The 14208-nt window shown below is 42.5% G+C and overlaps 1 protein-coding gene and 1 long non-coding RNA gene across 3 annotated transcripts in view; both read left to right on the top strand.

The window, feature by feature from the left end:
- HGD (homogentisate 1,2-dioxygenase) overlaps positions 1 to 1162 on the top strand; it is a 42008-nt gene extending 40846 nt beyond the window's left edge. The window contains exon 14 of the mRNA XM_025868859.2: positions 803 to 1162. Coding sequence (XP_025724644.1) covers positions 803 to 952 — 150 coding nt within the window. The 3' untranslated portion in view covers positions 953 to 1162. The remainder of the gene's footprint in view (positions 1 to 802) is intronic.
- Positions 1163 to 2349: 1187 nt separating this feature from the next.
- LOC141374349 (uncharacterized) lies at positions 2350 to 10570 on the top strand. 2 transcript variants are annotated; one of them, XR_012381147.1, is made up of 3 exons: positions 2350 to 2498; positions 8300 to 8378; positions 10391 to 10570. It is a non-coding gene; the product is annotated as an uncharacterized lncRNA (long non-coding RNA). The 2 variants fall into 2 exon arrangements; XR_012381141.1 differs by having other exon boundaries at positions 10360 to 10570.
- The last annotated feature ends 3638 nt before the right edge of the window (positions 10571 to 14208 follow it).

The following is a 14208-nucleotide window of genomic DNA, read 5'->3' as shown; positions in this document are numbered from 1 at the left end:
TTTTATTTTATTTTATTTTATTTTATTTTATTTTATTTTATTTTATTTTATTTTATTTTTAAAAGCCACAGCAATTGGTGAAGCTGGAATGTTTAAGCTGCACCAAGCACTTGCATATTCTTTCTGTTGGAGACAGAAACCTCCTGAGCACAGCGGGACAGCCACCACTCAGAGTCTTCTGGGATAGGGTTTTTAAAAGTGCTATGGCCTTTTCTGCTTCCTCCTTCCCTCCTCTTCCTCCTCCTCCTTACTCTTTCTTTTGCTCCTTCACCTTTTCTCAGCCCATCTCTTGATCAAAGTCCCGAAAAAGAAAATTCAAATCCCAGCTCTTCCACTTCTTGCTACCATCACCTAAGACAAGCCATTTCTCAGCTTTGAGCCATAGTTTCCTCCACTACAAAAATGGGGAGTATGGCCTCCCCATGAGGACATAGCCACAGTGAGTGATGGCCCCTAAGAAGATGAATATTCCTAGAACTCTCCTGCTTCTGCCTTTGGATGTAGCAAATTTAGCTCCATAACGATAAGGGCAATGTGAGGCTTACGTGCCCAATTCCATTTTATAGAATGAAACGTGGAGCTCAGAGAAGTTAAGAGCCTTGCACCGAGTCTCACTTGCTTCTACGTGGTGGGGCCAGAGCCAGAACCTGAGGTGTGAGCCTGCTGTCCTCACCGTGTTAGCACACATAACTTCTTATTCAAAGATTCTGCCTACCTACATCTTTTCTCTTGACATCGAATTAGATATGTTTTATTATCCACTTCACTTATTCTTTCTTGTCCCCCTCCTCATCTCCTACAGGCATTTATGTTTGAGTCCTCTCTAAGTATGGCCGTCACCAAGTGGGGGCTCAAGACCTCTAATTGTTTGGATGAGAACTACTATAAGTGCTGGGAACCTCTCAAGAGCCACTTCACCCCCAATTCCAGGAAACCAGCAGGACCTAACTGAGACTGGAGCATTGCTGCCATAATTGAAAATGGATTTGTGTGGTTTTGTTTAGAATCCTGCCCTCTGGTAGTGTGACGGAGGGGTTGGTTAAAGTGAGAACTCATTTTTTTCACAGGCAAGTAACTCAGACATTTGTAGAAATGTATTTGAAAAGTTCTATGTCAGCTTAATTACTCAATAAACACTTGACTGGTGTTCTGTAGAAGTAGCAATTGGTCATAATCAGGTCTTGATGAAGAATACCTATAGTGGCCAGGACTGGGGGTCCATGAAATTAGCTCAAGATCAAGAGCCCTTCACATGACTTTAGCCTGCATGCTTTTATTCTAGGAGTGCGAATCCAGGGTGTTTACCACAGACCACAAGACCAAGCCACAAGGAAGGACCATGAACTGAGGTTGAAGCCAAGGCCAAGGTCCTAGGCATAGGGAATCACAACGGTTCAGCAGAGCTCCAAACATCCAGCATCATCCTAAAATAGATGGGCAGCCAGGCCAGCAGGCCGTCTGATCGTGATAGTCATGTAGCAGCCAATATAGATGATTATGGACAAGAAGTCCAGCCACTAAGAGTGAGCATCATTCACTGAGGGGACCAACTGCCCTGATTTCCCTACTGAAAGCCCCACATCTCAGGAAACCCTCAGGCCTGGTCAAACCAGAGTAGTTAGCCCCCCTACTCTTCACTCATTTATCAGTCCGTTCGGCAAACATTCAGTGAGTCCTTGCTATGTGCTGTCTACAGAGTGAGACGCTGGGGGTGAATGATTGAGAAGGAAGAAGTCATCTCTCCCCTCCCTTATCAAGCTCACAGTCTGGGGAGATCAGGGCCAAAGAAGATTAATGTCCCAGCACAGCATAGAGCCAAGCAAAACTGAGGCAGCACACGGTGCATAAACGCTGTTCCTAACAGCTCCCCTCCCGTGGCCGGCATCCCTCCCAGCCGACTGGGCTGTCCAAGATTTCGGGGGTCAGCTGATTAGGTTCTCTTGGAGAGAGTAGACAGGCAAATCGGAACAGAAAAGAATGGCAAGTGTGTTTTTCACTACTCTAGTTCTGTAGATTTAGCACACACACCCCCACTTTGTTGCCTTAGGAGCAATTTTGATATGTCGCTATCAAGTTTTTATTTAACAACATGTAATGAGAGTCAACTATGTATCAGGGCCTAGGAACTAGGGTCGCCAAATAAAACACAAGATGCCCAGGTAAATTTGAATTTCAGATAAACCCTGAATAATTTAGTACAAGTACGGACACAGAAGCCTGTAGTTTTATTCGCTAAATCTGGCAACCCTGTGTGGGGTATGGTGGTCCAGGAGATAGATACAGTTCTCACCCTTATGCAGGTTACATTCTGAAGAGGAAGACTGATGAAATAAACAAACAAAATAATCACAAATTGTGAAACATGCCAACACAAAACAAACAGGGACTGAGACGGGAATAGCATATGAGAAGGGGAGATCATTCTTTAGAGAAGAAGATCTTCAATGAAGAAGTGATGGCCAGACCTAAAAGACAAGAAGAAGCACGTCATCGGAAGGGTAGGGTTGGGCTGGGATATAGTGCAAAGGAGGAGTATTACAACAAAACAAAACAGCTTTGTAGGTTCAAGGAACTGGAAGAAAACCGAGTGTGTGGAGCCCAGGAGCCAGGAACAGGCCATTGCCATAGTCCTGGCAAAAGCCTGCATTGCCCTGGACTAATGAGGTGGCAGCAGAGACAGAAGTGGGTAAATTCCTGACAGTTTTGGAGTAGACCTGAAAGCCCTTGTTAGTGATCCGTATGCAAGGGGTGAGGGGAGGAGGAGTTGAGGACAGGGCCAAGATGACTGGTAGGCTTCTGGTGGTGGTATTTCATGGTCTCGAACAGGTGGTGACAGAGGCTGGTGTGCCTTCCTAATGTTCCTTAATATAAAGAAATCTTTATTAAAAATGGAACATTGTTAACTAGCAAAGCAGTCAACACCTTTAAACAAATGTTGAAACTGGCCAGTATAACAGGAAATTGCTAGTGGCCCGCCCATCTCCCACCAGCAAGCACCATCCGGTGCTGACCAGCCAAATCCAGTTGCCTGCACCACACCCGCAAGCCTGCCCAAGGCCCAAACCAGAAGCCAGCGAAAGTACTGGGATTGAATAGCCCTGGACATAGCCCTCAGCCAGTGACTCACGGGAATTCCTGGATAAACACGCCAGCCCTCTGGCCCCACACCTCTGGGGCTTGTGTTTGGCCCTGGCCCCCTGCAACTTCCAGAAGGATGAAGCTCCACAGCCCCTGGTGGCGATGTCCAATAATGCACTTATGATTAACTTCCCTCCCTTCCCCACTCTCCTGTAGTGCTTTCTGGGCTCTTCTCTCAGATGACCCAAACTAAGACGACCACTCAAATAGTTTATTGCCAAACTCCAACCTTTCCAGAACAACCTCCTCTAACTCTGCTCTTACCCACGTACCTAGATTCTCATCCATTTCTGTTCACTCCATCATCAGTTTGGTGACCAAGCCTTCCCGGAGCTGAGGAAACATTCAGCATTTACATCCATTCACTCCCAGTCCTTGCTTTATTTCCTCCACTTTATCTTGTTGGCAGCAGCTCCTCAGCAAGAGACAATATTTCATCCAGCCAGGCTGTTCACGCTAATTAAAAAAAGATTTAGTTTCCTTCCATTGTGCTTCAGATCAGCAAGAAAGATCTGTACCCTTTCCTTAATTCCCTATTCTCGAAGATACCTTCCTCTACCATGCTCCTGAAGAGATATACCATCTCTTTCCTGAGAAATAAAAATTCTTTAAGAAAAAAAAAAGAAAGAAAGAAAGGCACCCTGATTAGGTTTCCTCCAATGACAAGAGGGTTTTCTAGCAGATCCCCTTGGCATCATTACATATTTTCCTGTCTGAGAGGGTGCAATAGAAGCCACCCTTCTCCTTTTTCTCTTTGAGAGACTTCTCTCACAGCTTGGACAGTAGCAATGGCTCTAGAGCAATGGTTCTCAATAGGGGCGATTTTGTGCCTCCCCCGAGACATCTGATCAAGTCTAGAGACATTTTTGGTTGTCACAGCTGGGGAAGTTGCTACTGGCATCTAGCAGATAAAGGTCAGGGACCCTCTTAAGCATTCTATAGCACACAGGGCAGTCTCCCACAGCAAAGAATTAGCCAACACTGGATGTCAATAGAGCCAAGGTTGAGAAATGCTGCTGCAACCACAGTGGTTCTCAACTTCAGCCGTACCTTCCATCTCCTGGCTTCCGAAACTCCAAGTGTCTGGGGTATGCCTCAGATCAACTGAATTAGAAATGCTGGGAATAGAGCCCAAATGAATTTTAAGTTCTTTTTTTTTTTAAGTTTTTTATTTTAATTCCGATATAGTTAACATACAGTGTTGTCTTAGTTTCAGGTGCACAATAAAGTGATTCAGCAATTCTGTGCATTACTCCAGGGCTCATCATGATAAGTGTACTCTTTAATCCCCTTCACCTGTTTCACCCATCCCCCATCCACCTTCCCTCAGGTAACCCTCTGATGTTCTCTGTATTTAAGAGTCTGTTTTTTGGTTTGTGCCTTTTTTTCCCCCATTTGTTCACTTGTTATGTTTCTTGAATTCCACAAAGGTGTGAAATCACATGGCATTTGTCTTTCTCTGACTGATTTATTTCACTTAGCATTATACGCTCTAGCTCCCGCCACATCGTCACAAATGGCCAGACTTTGTTCTTTCTTAAGGCTAAGTAATTTCCCTCTTCTTTATCCATTCATCTATGAATGGACACTTGGGTTGCTCCCATATCTTGGCTGTTGTAAATAATGCTGCTGTAAACCTAGGGGTGCATGTATCCTTTCAAATTAGTGTTTTCATATTCTTTGGGTAAATACCCAGTAGTGCGATTACTAGATCATAGTGTTGTTCTATTTTTTTTTTTAAGATTTTATTTATTTATTTGACAGAGAGAGAGAGAGGCATCAAGAGAGGGGACACAAGCAGGGGGAATGAGAGAGGGAGAAGCAGGCTTCCCGCTGAGCAGGAAGCCCGATTCAGGGCTTGATCCCAGGACTCTGGGATCTTGACCTGAGCCAAAGGCAGACGCTTAACAACTGTGCCACCCAGGCACCTCATAGGGTAGTTCTATTTTTAACTTTTTGAGGAACCTCCGTACTGCTTTCCACAGTTGTTTCACCAGCTTACATTCCCACCAGCTGTGCATAAGGTTTCCTTTTTCTCCACATCCTCACCAACACCTGTTGTTTCTTGTGTTTTTGATTTTCTCCATTCTGACAGGTGTGAGGTAATACCTCATTGTAGTTTCCCTGCTGATGAGTGATGCTGAGCATCTTTTCATGTGTCTGTTAGCCGTCTGGACATCTTCTTTGAAAAATGTCTGTTTCATGTCTTCTGCCCATTTCTTAACTAGATTAATTTTTTCAGTGTTGAGTTTGGTAAATTCTTTATATACTTTGGATACTAACCCTTTATCTGATATGGTATTTGCAGATATCTTCTCCCATTCTGTAGCTTGCTTTTAATTTTGTTGATTGTTTCCTTTGTTGTGCAGAAACTTTTTATCTTGATGAAGTCCCAATAGTTCATTGTAGCTTTTGTTTCCGTTGCCTCTGGGGACGTGTCTAGCAAGAAGTTGCTACGGTTGAGGTCAAAGAGGTTTCTGCCTGTGTTCTCCCTTAGGATTTTGATGTTTCCTGTCTCACATTTAGGTCCTTCATCCCTTCTGAATTTATTTTTGTGTATGGTGTAAGAAAGTGGTACAGTTTCATTCTCTGCGTGTAGCTGTCCATTTTTCCCAACACCATTTGTTGAAGAGACTTGTCTTTTTCCAATTGCATATTCTTGCCCCAAATGAGAGGGGTTTTGTTTTGTTTTGTTTGTTTTTGTTTTTTAAACTCCTCAAGTTATTCCAGTGCACAGGCAAGGCTGAGAACCACTGTTTTGGAAACTACCTTAGAAACAATAGAGGGAGATTCGGTGCCCAGGGGGGGCAGAGGGAGAGTGTGGGAAAGAGGAGAGGAGTTAGGAAACCTAAGGCCTAAATGTAAATTCTTCATAAGTTAGAAGTGAATGTGCAGTTTCTGTATTATGATTTTCCAGAGTGGTGAACGAGTTATCACCATGGATTTGAAGTAAGTTCTATCTTGGAAAGATATCTTACTACTAAAATCATAATTAAAAAAAGGCTTGAGAGCTGACATTTAAACTTCTTCATTACATTTAGTGGTCAACTAGCCTTCAATTTCATATAGTCAACTTTATGTAATTGTATCACAAATCTGAGGTATGCCCAAAGTTTATCCTTTTGTGAATCAGTGTAGTGCATAGTTAAGAGAACAGACTGCCTGGGTTCAAATCCAGGTACTACCACTTATTAGCTGTGTGACCCTGAGCAAGTTAACTTAACTTCCCTGAGCCTCTGTTTCCTCAGCTGTAAAATGTAGATATTTCATAAGGAATCCAAGGCTCTGGAATTGAGACTGTGCTTTCATAGCTGAATAAGTTTGAGCAAGTGACTTAACCTCTCTACGGCCCACCTTCCACATTTGAAAGAGGGAAATGATTTATTTCACAGGGATTTGGTGGGGGTGAAATAAAACCAGGCATTGAAGGCACCCACGCTGGTTTTGGTACATAGTGAGCTGAGGGAAATATTAGCTATTATTATTGTTATTGTTTATTGCTGCTATTGCGACTCAGTGAATACTTATTCATTCCTGCCTCAGTGAGGCTATTGTGCCACTTCCTGCAGGTGACACTGGAATGAATAAGCCAAGGTCCTTGTTGCTAAATAAACAAGCATTTAGCTGGTGATTCTCATGCAATAAGTAACAGAAGCCCAACGTGTAGAAAATTTAGAAGGATTCTTTTTCATCATCTTTTAGGTCTTAAAACAAGAAAATGATATTAAAGCTCAATTTAAGATCTCAACAGTGCATAATAGCTCAATTAATGTGAAAATTAAGACAGACTCTATAGTTTGATATAAGTAGTTTGCATATGACTAGCTACAGAGCTTTTCCTGGAGGAATCTTGCCTCATCATGTGGGCCTTTGGGGTTCTAATTAGCCTACTCTCAGTTTTTTAAATCTAAAATTATGGGGTGCCTGGCTGGCTCGGTTGGAAAAGCATGGGACTCTTGATCTCTGGTAGGGAGATCGAGCCCTGGTCCTGTGTAAGGCTCTGTGCTCAGCGGGGAGTCTGCTTCTCTCCCTCTTTCTCCGTCTCTGCCCCTCCCCCTGCTTGCGCAGTCTTTCTCTAAAATAAATAAATCGTTTAAAAAAAACAAATAAACAGATTTAATAAATAAATAAACCTAATATTATATCAGAAGCTTCGACACAACTCACCACAGCACTATTAACAGTGATACCTCGTAAAAACCAAGTGTATGCAGTGCTATACATTCCCTGGAAGAGAAATTTAACAAATAGAGCAGTTTTGCTCACTCACGAGTATTTATTGTCTTTGTTTTTTTTTTTTAAGATTTTATTTATTTATTTGAGAGAGAGAGAGCACATGAGAGGGGGAGGGTCAGAGGGAGAAGCAGATTCCCTGGCGAGCAGGGAGCCCGATGCGGGACTCGATCCTGGGACTCCAGGATCATGACCTGAGCCGAAGGCAGTCGCTTAACCAACTGAAGCACCCAGGCGCCCTATTGCCTTTATTTTGGATCCTATGAATAAAATTAAAATCTGAAGGACAGGTATATTTTATGATATGACTTCTCTTAATAAAAAGACATGGTATCAAATTATAAAACTGAAAATCTAACATTAGCTTAACAACTACGACTTTATCTCATAAAAGAAGTCTGAGATTGGCAGGTCAGGACACGAAATGATCCTGGATCCAAGTTCATTCTGGTGTTCTGCTCCATAATTTTTGGTAAATTGTTTTATCTTGATTTCATTTCCAGGCCTTATAGCCATGTTCTTAGAAGAAGAGAAGAAAGCAAAAGCAAGAAGGGACAGAAAGAATTTCTCCTCGGGGAATATCTTTTTATTCAGGAAGGGAAGCTCTCCTTGCCAGATTCTCTTGATGTCTTATGCTCAGAACTGGGTCCCATGCCCATCCTTAGACCAATCCCAGATTCGTTCCTTCGGACTGGGGTCATGCCTACCCTGCCTAGGATAAAGGGCCTTCCACCAACCTCCTGAACAAATTGGGGTTCTATCAGAAGTAAAGGAGGGGTAGTGGGTGCTGGTGGGCAAGCTGGTGCCCGCCAGGGATATGTTCCTGTGGGAATCCAGCAAGAATAGTATGGCAGGTGTTGGGTTTGAATCTAACATCTTCACTCTCACAGCCCCAAGAGACAAATCCGTGAATTCTTGCTTTACACAGGAAATGCTCCAAACATCTGCCTGATTTCTCCAAATACATCCTTATTAAAATGGCTTTTTGAGTCTTCTGTATATATGAGGTAAGGAGGTTGGTGAGCAGTTGTCTCAATTATCCCAAGTCTCATTTTTAATCACAAACAGGTGACATGGACAATCAGAGCCATTGTTCTTAATCAAAACCTAGACTCCTAATCCGCAAATTAGCAGGACTTCTTGAAGAATAGGACAAGTCATTTCTCCTCCCCAAACCTTTCCCATAGAATTAGGCTGTGAGACTGGCAGATCTTCAAAGATTTTTCTGGCTCTGACATCCTGTATACCCAGGAACATGCTAGAAAATCTAAAAGTGAAAGTGGCCGGCCCTACTCTAGAAAGTACCACCTCTTAAACCCTCCAGACCCTCCCATTCTTTCTCGGTACCCAACTCGACACAGCATCAGTCTTCATCCCATTGAAAGAATGGTTAAAGATGTGTCCTCTGGAGTCAGCCTGCCCAGATTTAAGTTCCGACTCAGCTGCTATTAGCTGAGGACTCAAGCAAATTATTTAACCTCCCTAAATTTCCTTTGCATAATGGGGCTTTTTATGGTCTGTTGTAAGATGTGTAAAGCCCTTACTTTAGTTTAGTGCCTAGAATACAAGTAAAAGTTTAATTAAGTGCTGGCTGCTATAATTGTTTTTCTCCAATGTGCGTTCCTCCAAGAAGGAGCTGTATCTTTTTCATAGAAGCATCCTCAGTGCTTAGTACATGGCCGGGGCTCAGTAAGTGTTTGATCAGTGCAGGAGACCTGACAGCCAGCGTCCTAGAATTCAATTTCCGGTACCTGCAGACCAACAGCAGCTCACTCCCCTTGCAGACTGCATTGGTGTTTCCTCCCAAATACCCTGATAGGACCAAACACTTCTGCAGAGCATGATTTTGGAGGAGAAGCTGTCTATCCAGCCTCTAATAGATGGCTTCAGGGTAATTGACCACCCTTATCTCCATCTACCCTCACCCAAGCCACTTCATATAAAAAGTAGTAACTCTTTGATGCTGTCTCCATCCTACATAAAGCATAAATAAAACCCTCTCTAGCAAACTTCATGTTTTTAATTATGAAGCATAATGTAAGTAGAAAAAAATGTGCTTAACCATGCAAATGCAGTTTCAAGAGTCTACACCTTGTCCTCCTACTCACAACAATTTCATATCAGATTGCAACCCCTGAGTCCTTCCTATATTGATTTCTGGAGCAGCCTCAGCCAGTTCCCTCCTTTCCCCACTCCCACCCCCAATATTTTTGTTTATTTTTTTTAAAGATTTTTAATTATTTATTCATGAGAGACAGAGAGAGAGAGAGAGAGGCAGAGGGAGAAGCAGGATCCCAAGGAGCAGGGAGCCCGACTCAGGACTCGATCCCAGGACCTGGGATCATGACCTGAACCGAAGGCAGACGCTTAACCATCTGAGCCACCCAGGCGCCCTACCCCCAGTATTTTTAGAGCCTAATTATTAAATAAGAAAGGAATGAATTAAATGCAATTGGTGATAGAAGTAAAGAATTGACTCAAAACTGATCAGGTGATACTCCTTGTGATTATGGAGGAAAAGAACTTGAATTCTAATTGTAAGTTTGCTGCAGAAATCTCAGAAGTTTCACCAGCAACGTTCAGAGATCAGATGTCAGACTTTCAGCTTGACTTTAAACTTTTAAATCCTGAAGTTTGGCAATGAGATCGATGCACACTGCACTTTCTTGGGATGTTGAAGGGTCTCCAGGTGGATGACTTAGTTCAGTATCCCTCCAGGTCACAGTATCAAGAGAAGGGGTCTCTATCTCAGCTAGGGAAATGGCAGTAAACAAGGCAGCCAGCGAGGAAACAAGTGGAAGCATTACAGTCAGAGGTACACATGGATCCTCTCCTAGAAACATGATAAAATTCTGTGTGTTCACAAAATGGTAGAAAGTAGCAGCAGAAGCTTTGAAATTCAGTCTTTGAATATATTTAGAGTTAATTTTAAGGTGCTGTCCATATTTTTAAATCACGCATATTTGATAACGATAGTTTCTCATACAGATTTCTCATCTTTTCAAATACTCCATTAAAGATCCTGAAGAATGGAGAAATAACCAGTACTCTGCATCTCCCCCGAAGTTATGAGAAGACTGTGTCAAGTGCTATCAAGAATGAGAAAAAATAAAATGGAAAATAAGTCAGGGAATGAACCCAGTGGGATTTTGATCAGAGCATGAATGTCATCTTTTTCTCCAGGCAGGATCCATAATAAAGGGTGAAAAGACATAGTACTTAAACAAACCAGTCTGTTACAGAAGCAATATTGTCCCAGAGAGCGGAAGGGATGTCATACATGGATAAGGAATTATTAAGAAGACTGGCTTCTCATGCATGTGCATAAAAGGGGAACTAATAGAGATAATATATTTAGACTTTCATAAAGCTTTCGACACGTTCACATCCAAATGAGTCATCCTAGGATTAGCAGGGACTGCTTTGTTCTGCATAGAGGGCTGTCTCAAAATTGAAAATCATTTCTTGCCTGAAGTCTTACAACAGCCTGATTACTGGTCATCCTCTAGCCTTTCCTGCCCTGAGCTCCTCCTCCAGGATCCAGAATGATCTTCCAGGAATGCAAATCCCATCCGGTTACTCCTGCCTAATACCTTCAGTGGCTCCCATTGCCATCAAGATGAAGTCTAAACTCCTTAATTGTGATAAGGGCCTTAAGATCTGATTCTGGTTCCTTGTCATTTTTGGATGCTCAACATTTGAACCACTTTCTTATGTTTGGGAATTCTTTATCTGCCTCATACTTTAGAGCTGAACATGCCATATGCTTGCTTTTTCAGCCTTCCTTGCAGATAGAAGTCAGGCACAGCCAATCATATGCTCCTGAACTCAGGAGCAAGTGATGGGAAGATATGGGGACCTCAAGGAACTCTCTCTGTGGTTTGGTTGTTATAAGCTTGAGCTTTTGGGCCAACAGAGACAGCAATACCAATGTAGGCTCCTGTGCCCAGTGCTCAGGGCCAGGAGTAACAGTCAGACACATGGTAACATCAAGCACTCAGATGACATGGTAATTGGTATTCTCACCAGACCACTTCTGGGTGTGATTTGGGGCATTGTTTGTGGTAATAAAAAAATCTTTAGAAATTGATTAAACTCTTAAGAACCTATTGCTCAATAAATTCTCAATGTTAACAAAAATGTTTTACAGTCAACAAAACTAAAAGGCAACCTATGGAATGGGAGAAGATATTTACAAATGACATATCCAATAAAGGGTTAGTATCCAACGTATATAAAGAACTTATACAACTCAACCCCAAAAACCAAATAACCCAATTAAAACATGGGCAGAAGACATGAACAGACATATCCAAAGAACTCAGACATCCAGATGGCCAAAAGACACATGAAAAGATGCTCAACATCACTCATCATCAGGGAAATGCATATCAAAAGTACAATGAGATATCACCTCACACCTGTCCGAATGGAGAAACTCCACAAGAAACAACAGGTATTGGTGAGGATGTGGAGAAAAAGGAACTCTTGTGCACTGTTGGTAGGAAGGCAAACTGGTACAACCACTTGTGGAAAACAGTATGAAGATTCCTCAAAAAGTCAAGGATAACAATAAATAACAATAAATAAATAACCATCTAGTAACAATGTATTACTAGTATATGTATTTTAAAGATAAGAAAACTGAGTCACAGAGAACTTAAATACATTCCAGGTTACTTCACCAGTAAGTAGTGGGAGAACAGGGATACAAATGCAAGGTCAGGGAGTGGGACTAACAGTTCCAACCTCTAATCACAGTTGGCTCTCTTGGCAACCAGCCCCAGCTTAAGTGTGGTCCAAAACTTAGCTCAGTAATATAACAAAAGACACCTCTATCTTATCACTTAGGAAATCCTGAGGGTTTTAAGAGCTCTGTGCCAGAAACAAGGACAAAGACTAAATATATATTTCTTACTATAAATCACAATGTCAGAGGATTTCACTTTAATCTGAAGCTGTGATTACCTCCTGGTCATTTTGGGCTTCTTATGCCTGGGAAACAGTAGACCAAAAAAAAAAAAAAAAAAAAAAGTTTCCATATTAGCAGCAGTAAATGACCTTCATTACAAGGACCTAAGGTTGCTACTACAGAATGGGGGCCTAAAGGGATATATCTGGAGCCCAGGGGAGTCACTGTTGCTTCTTGGTGCTTCCATGTCCGGTGATGAATGTAAATAGGCAATTGCTGCAACAAAGACCTAACGATACAAGAGTAACTAGGGTTCCGGCCTTGAAGATAAAGGTCCTGGTGATTCCATCAGGCAAACATTCTAGACCTTCTAAAGTGATGGCCAAGGAAGGAAAACTTAGAAAGTGTGGTGGGGCGAAATGATCAATCTCAGTTACAGCTTCAGACTAGTTTTAACAGTGTGGGACTGAAGCTTGTTCCACTAACCCTCCTATACTGAGATTGTACCTAGTCACCTCCCCGAATGACGTCGCAGATTAACGTGTGCACAGATCCAAGCAGAACATGGAGCAGATGAGGAAATCGTCTACCTCTTGAGCCTGTATCGCTTCCTCTTGGCCCCAATCTTTTTACTCCAATTGCCTTGCTGCAGCTCTGAGCTCCTGCAGGTGTGACCTGACAATATGCCACCTCAGCTGTACAGCACATCACTTACTTTCTGCCCTCAGCTTCCTTCCCCTTCCACGTGAGAAGCCCATAAGAACCCTCAGCCATTCTGAGGCTCGCCCATACCTGGAAGTGAAAGAGTTAACTGCATTGGACAACTCATGACCAACTGGGGGAGGAGCTAGTTGATACTTGCTTTTTCTTGTCTGCAGGGAATATTGTGTACATTCCACAGGGCTCCTCAGATGGTCCCTAGTGGAATTGAGCCCGCTGCTCTGAGGCAACAGGCCAATAGCACACACTTGATGGGCGGTCCCTCTAGCCCTGTTTCACTCTTACCAGTCTGCCACTTGTTCTTTCAGATCACTCCCTAATATAAACTACCTGCACACAAGCTTGTCTCTCAGGCTCTGAGTTTCAGGGTATACCAGACTCATACAAGAACAAGAGAAAACTTTGAGTATGTTCTGAAAGTTAAAACCAACATAATAATGTAAATCAGCCCTGAAGAGCATGTTCTCCCTATAGCACCTTACTCTGCCTACTGTTTCGAGACTGAACCATAAAGCACGTAGCTTTATTTTATTGAGCAATACTGTTATCTCATTTTCATCTTCATGACCTTATAAGGAAGTAGGCAGAGATGGGGAAACAGGAGGCCTTGTATTCCAACTGCTAAGCTTGAGCTAGGATTCTGATCCCAATTTAACCTCCAAAGCCCATGTGCTAAACCATTTTACTTCCGTTCAATGTGGCCTCCTGTCTTCTCACCCCAGTGGCCCGTATCGCACCATACCCAACACGCCCTGCCTTCTCATGCTTCCATTTTGCCTGTTAGCCCTGTGATCTTCAGGGCCTAGATCAATGCCATCTCCCTAGACAGAACTGCTTCTCCATCACTTTCCTGAATCCCTATTCTTTTTTTTACCACACTGTTGTTACTGTTCTGTTGCATTTTCCACTGGGGCTGGAGCCAGACAAAAGTTTAGGTATTAAGTAGTACTAGATATGAGCTCACAAATAACAATCACTGAATAAACTGTTGTCAGAGTGTGTACTCCTTAAGTACAGGGCCTAAGTTTGTTTTATTGACTGCTGTATTCTGGGCACAGAGCACAGTACCTGGCTCATAGTAGATGCTCATTTGTTGAATGACTAAATGAATGAACATGAATCTGTTTCTTCATGAAACTGTGAACTCTTACATATTATCCAGCAAATGTTTGTTGAATCAAGGTAATATTAAGAAAGAGAAAGTA

The sequence above is a fragment of the Callorhinus ursinus genome, unplaced genomic scaffold (genome assembly GCF_003265705.2).
Source record: "Callorhinus ursinus isolate GAN/ISIS: 27379988/994484 unplaced genomic scaffold, GSC_fseal_2.0 scaffold1, whole genome shotgun sequence".
In the NCBI taxonomy this organism is placed as follows: Eukaryota; Metazoa; Chordata; class Mammalia; order Carnivora; family Otariidae; genus Callorhinus; species Callorhinus ursinus.
The sequence above is the reverse complement of the archived record's forward strand: the minus strand, read 5'-3'. Positions and strand labels throughout refer to the sequence as shown.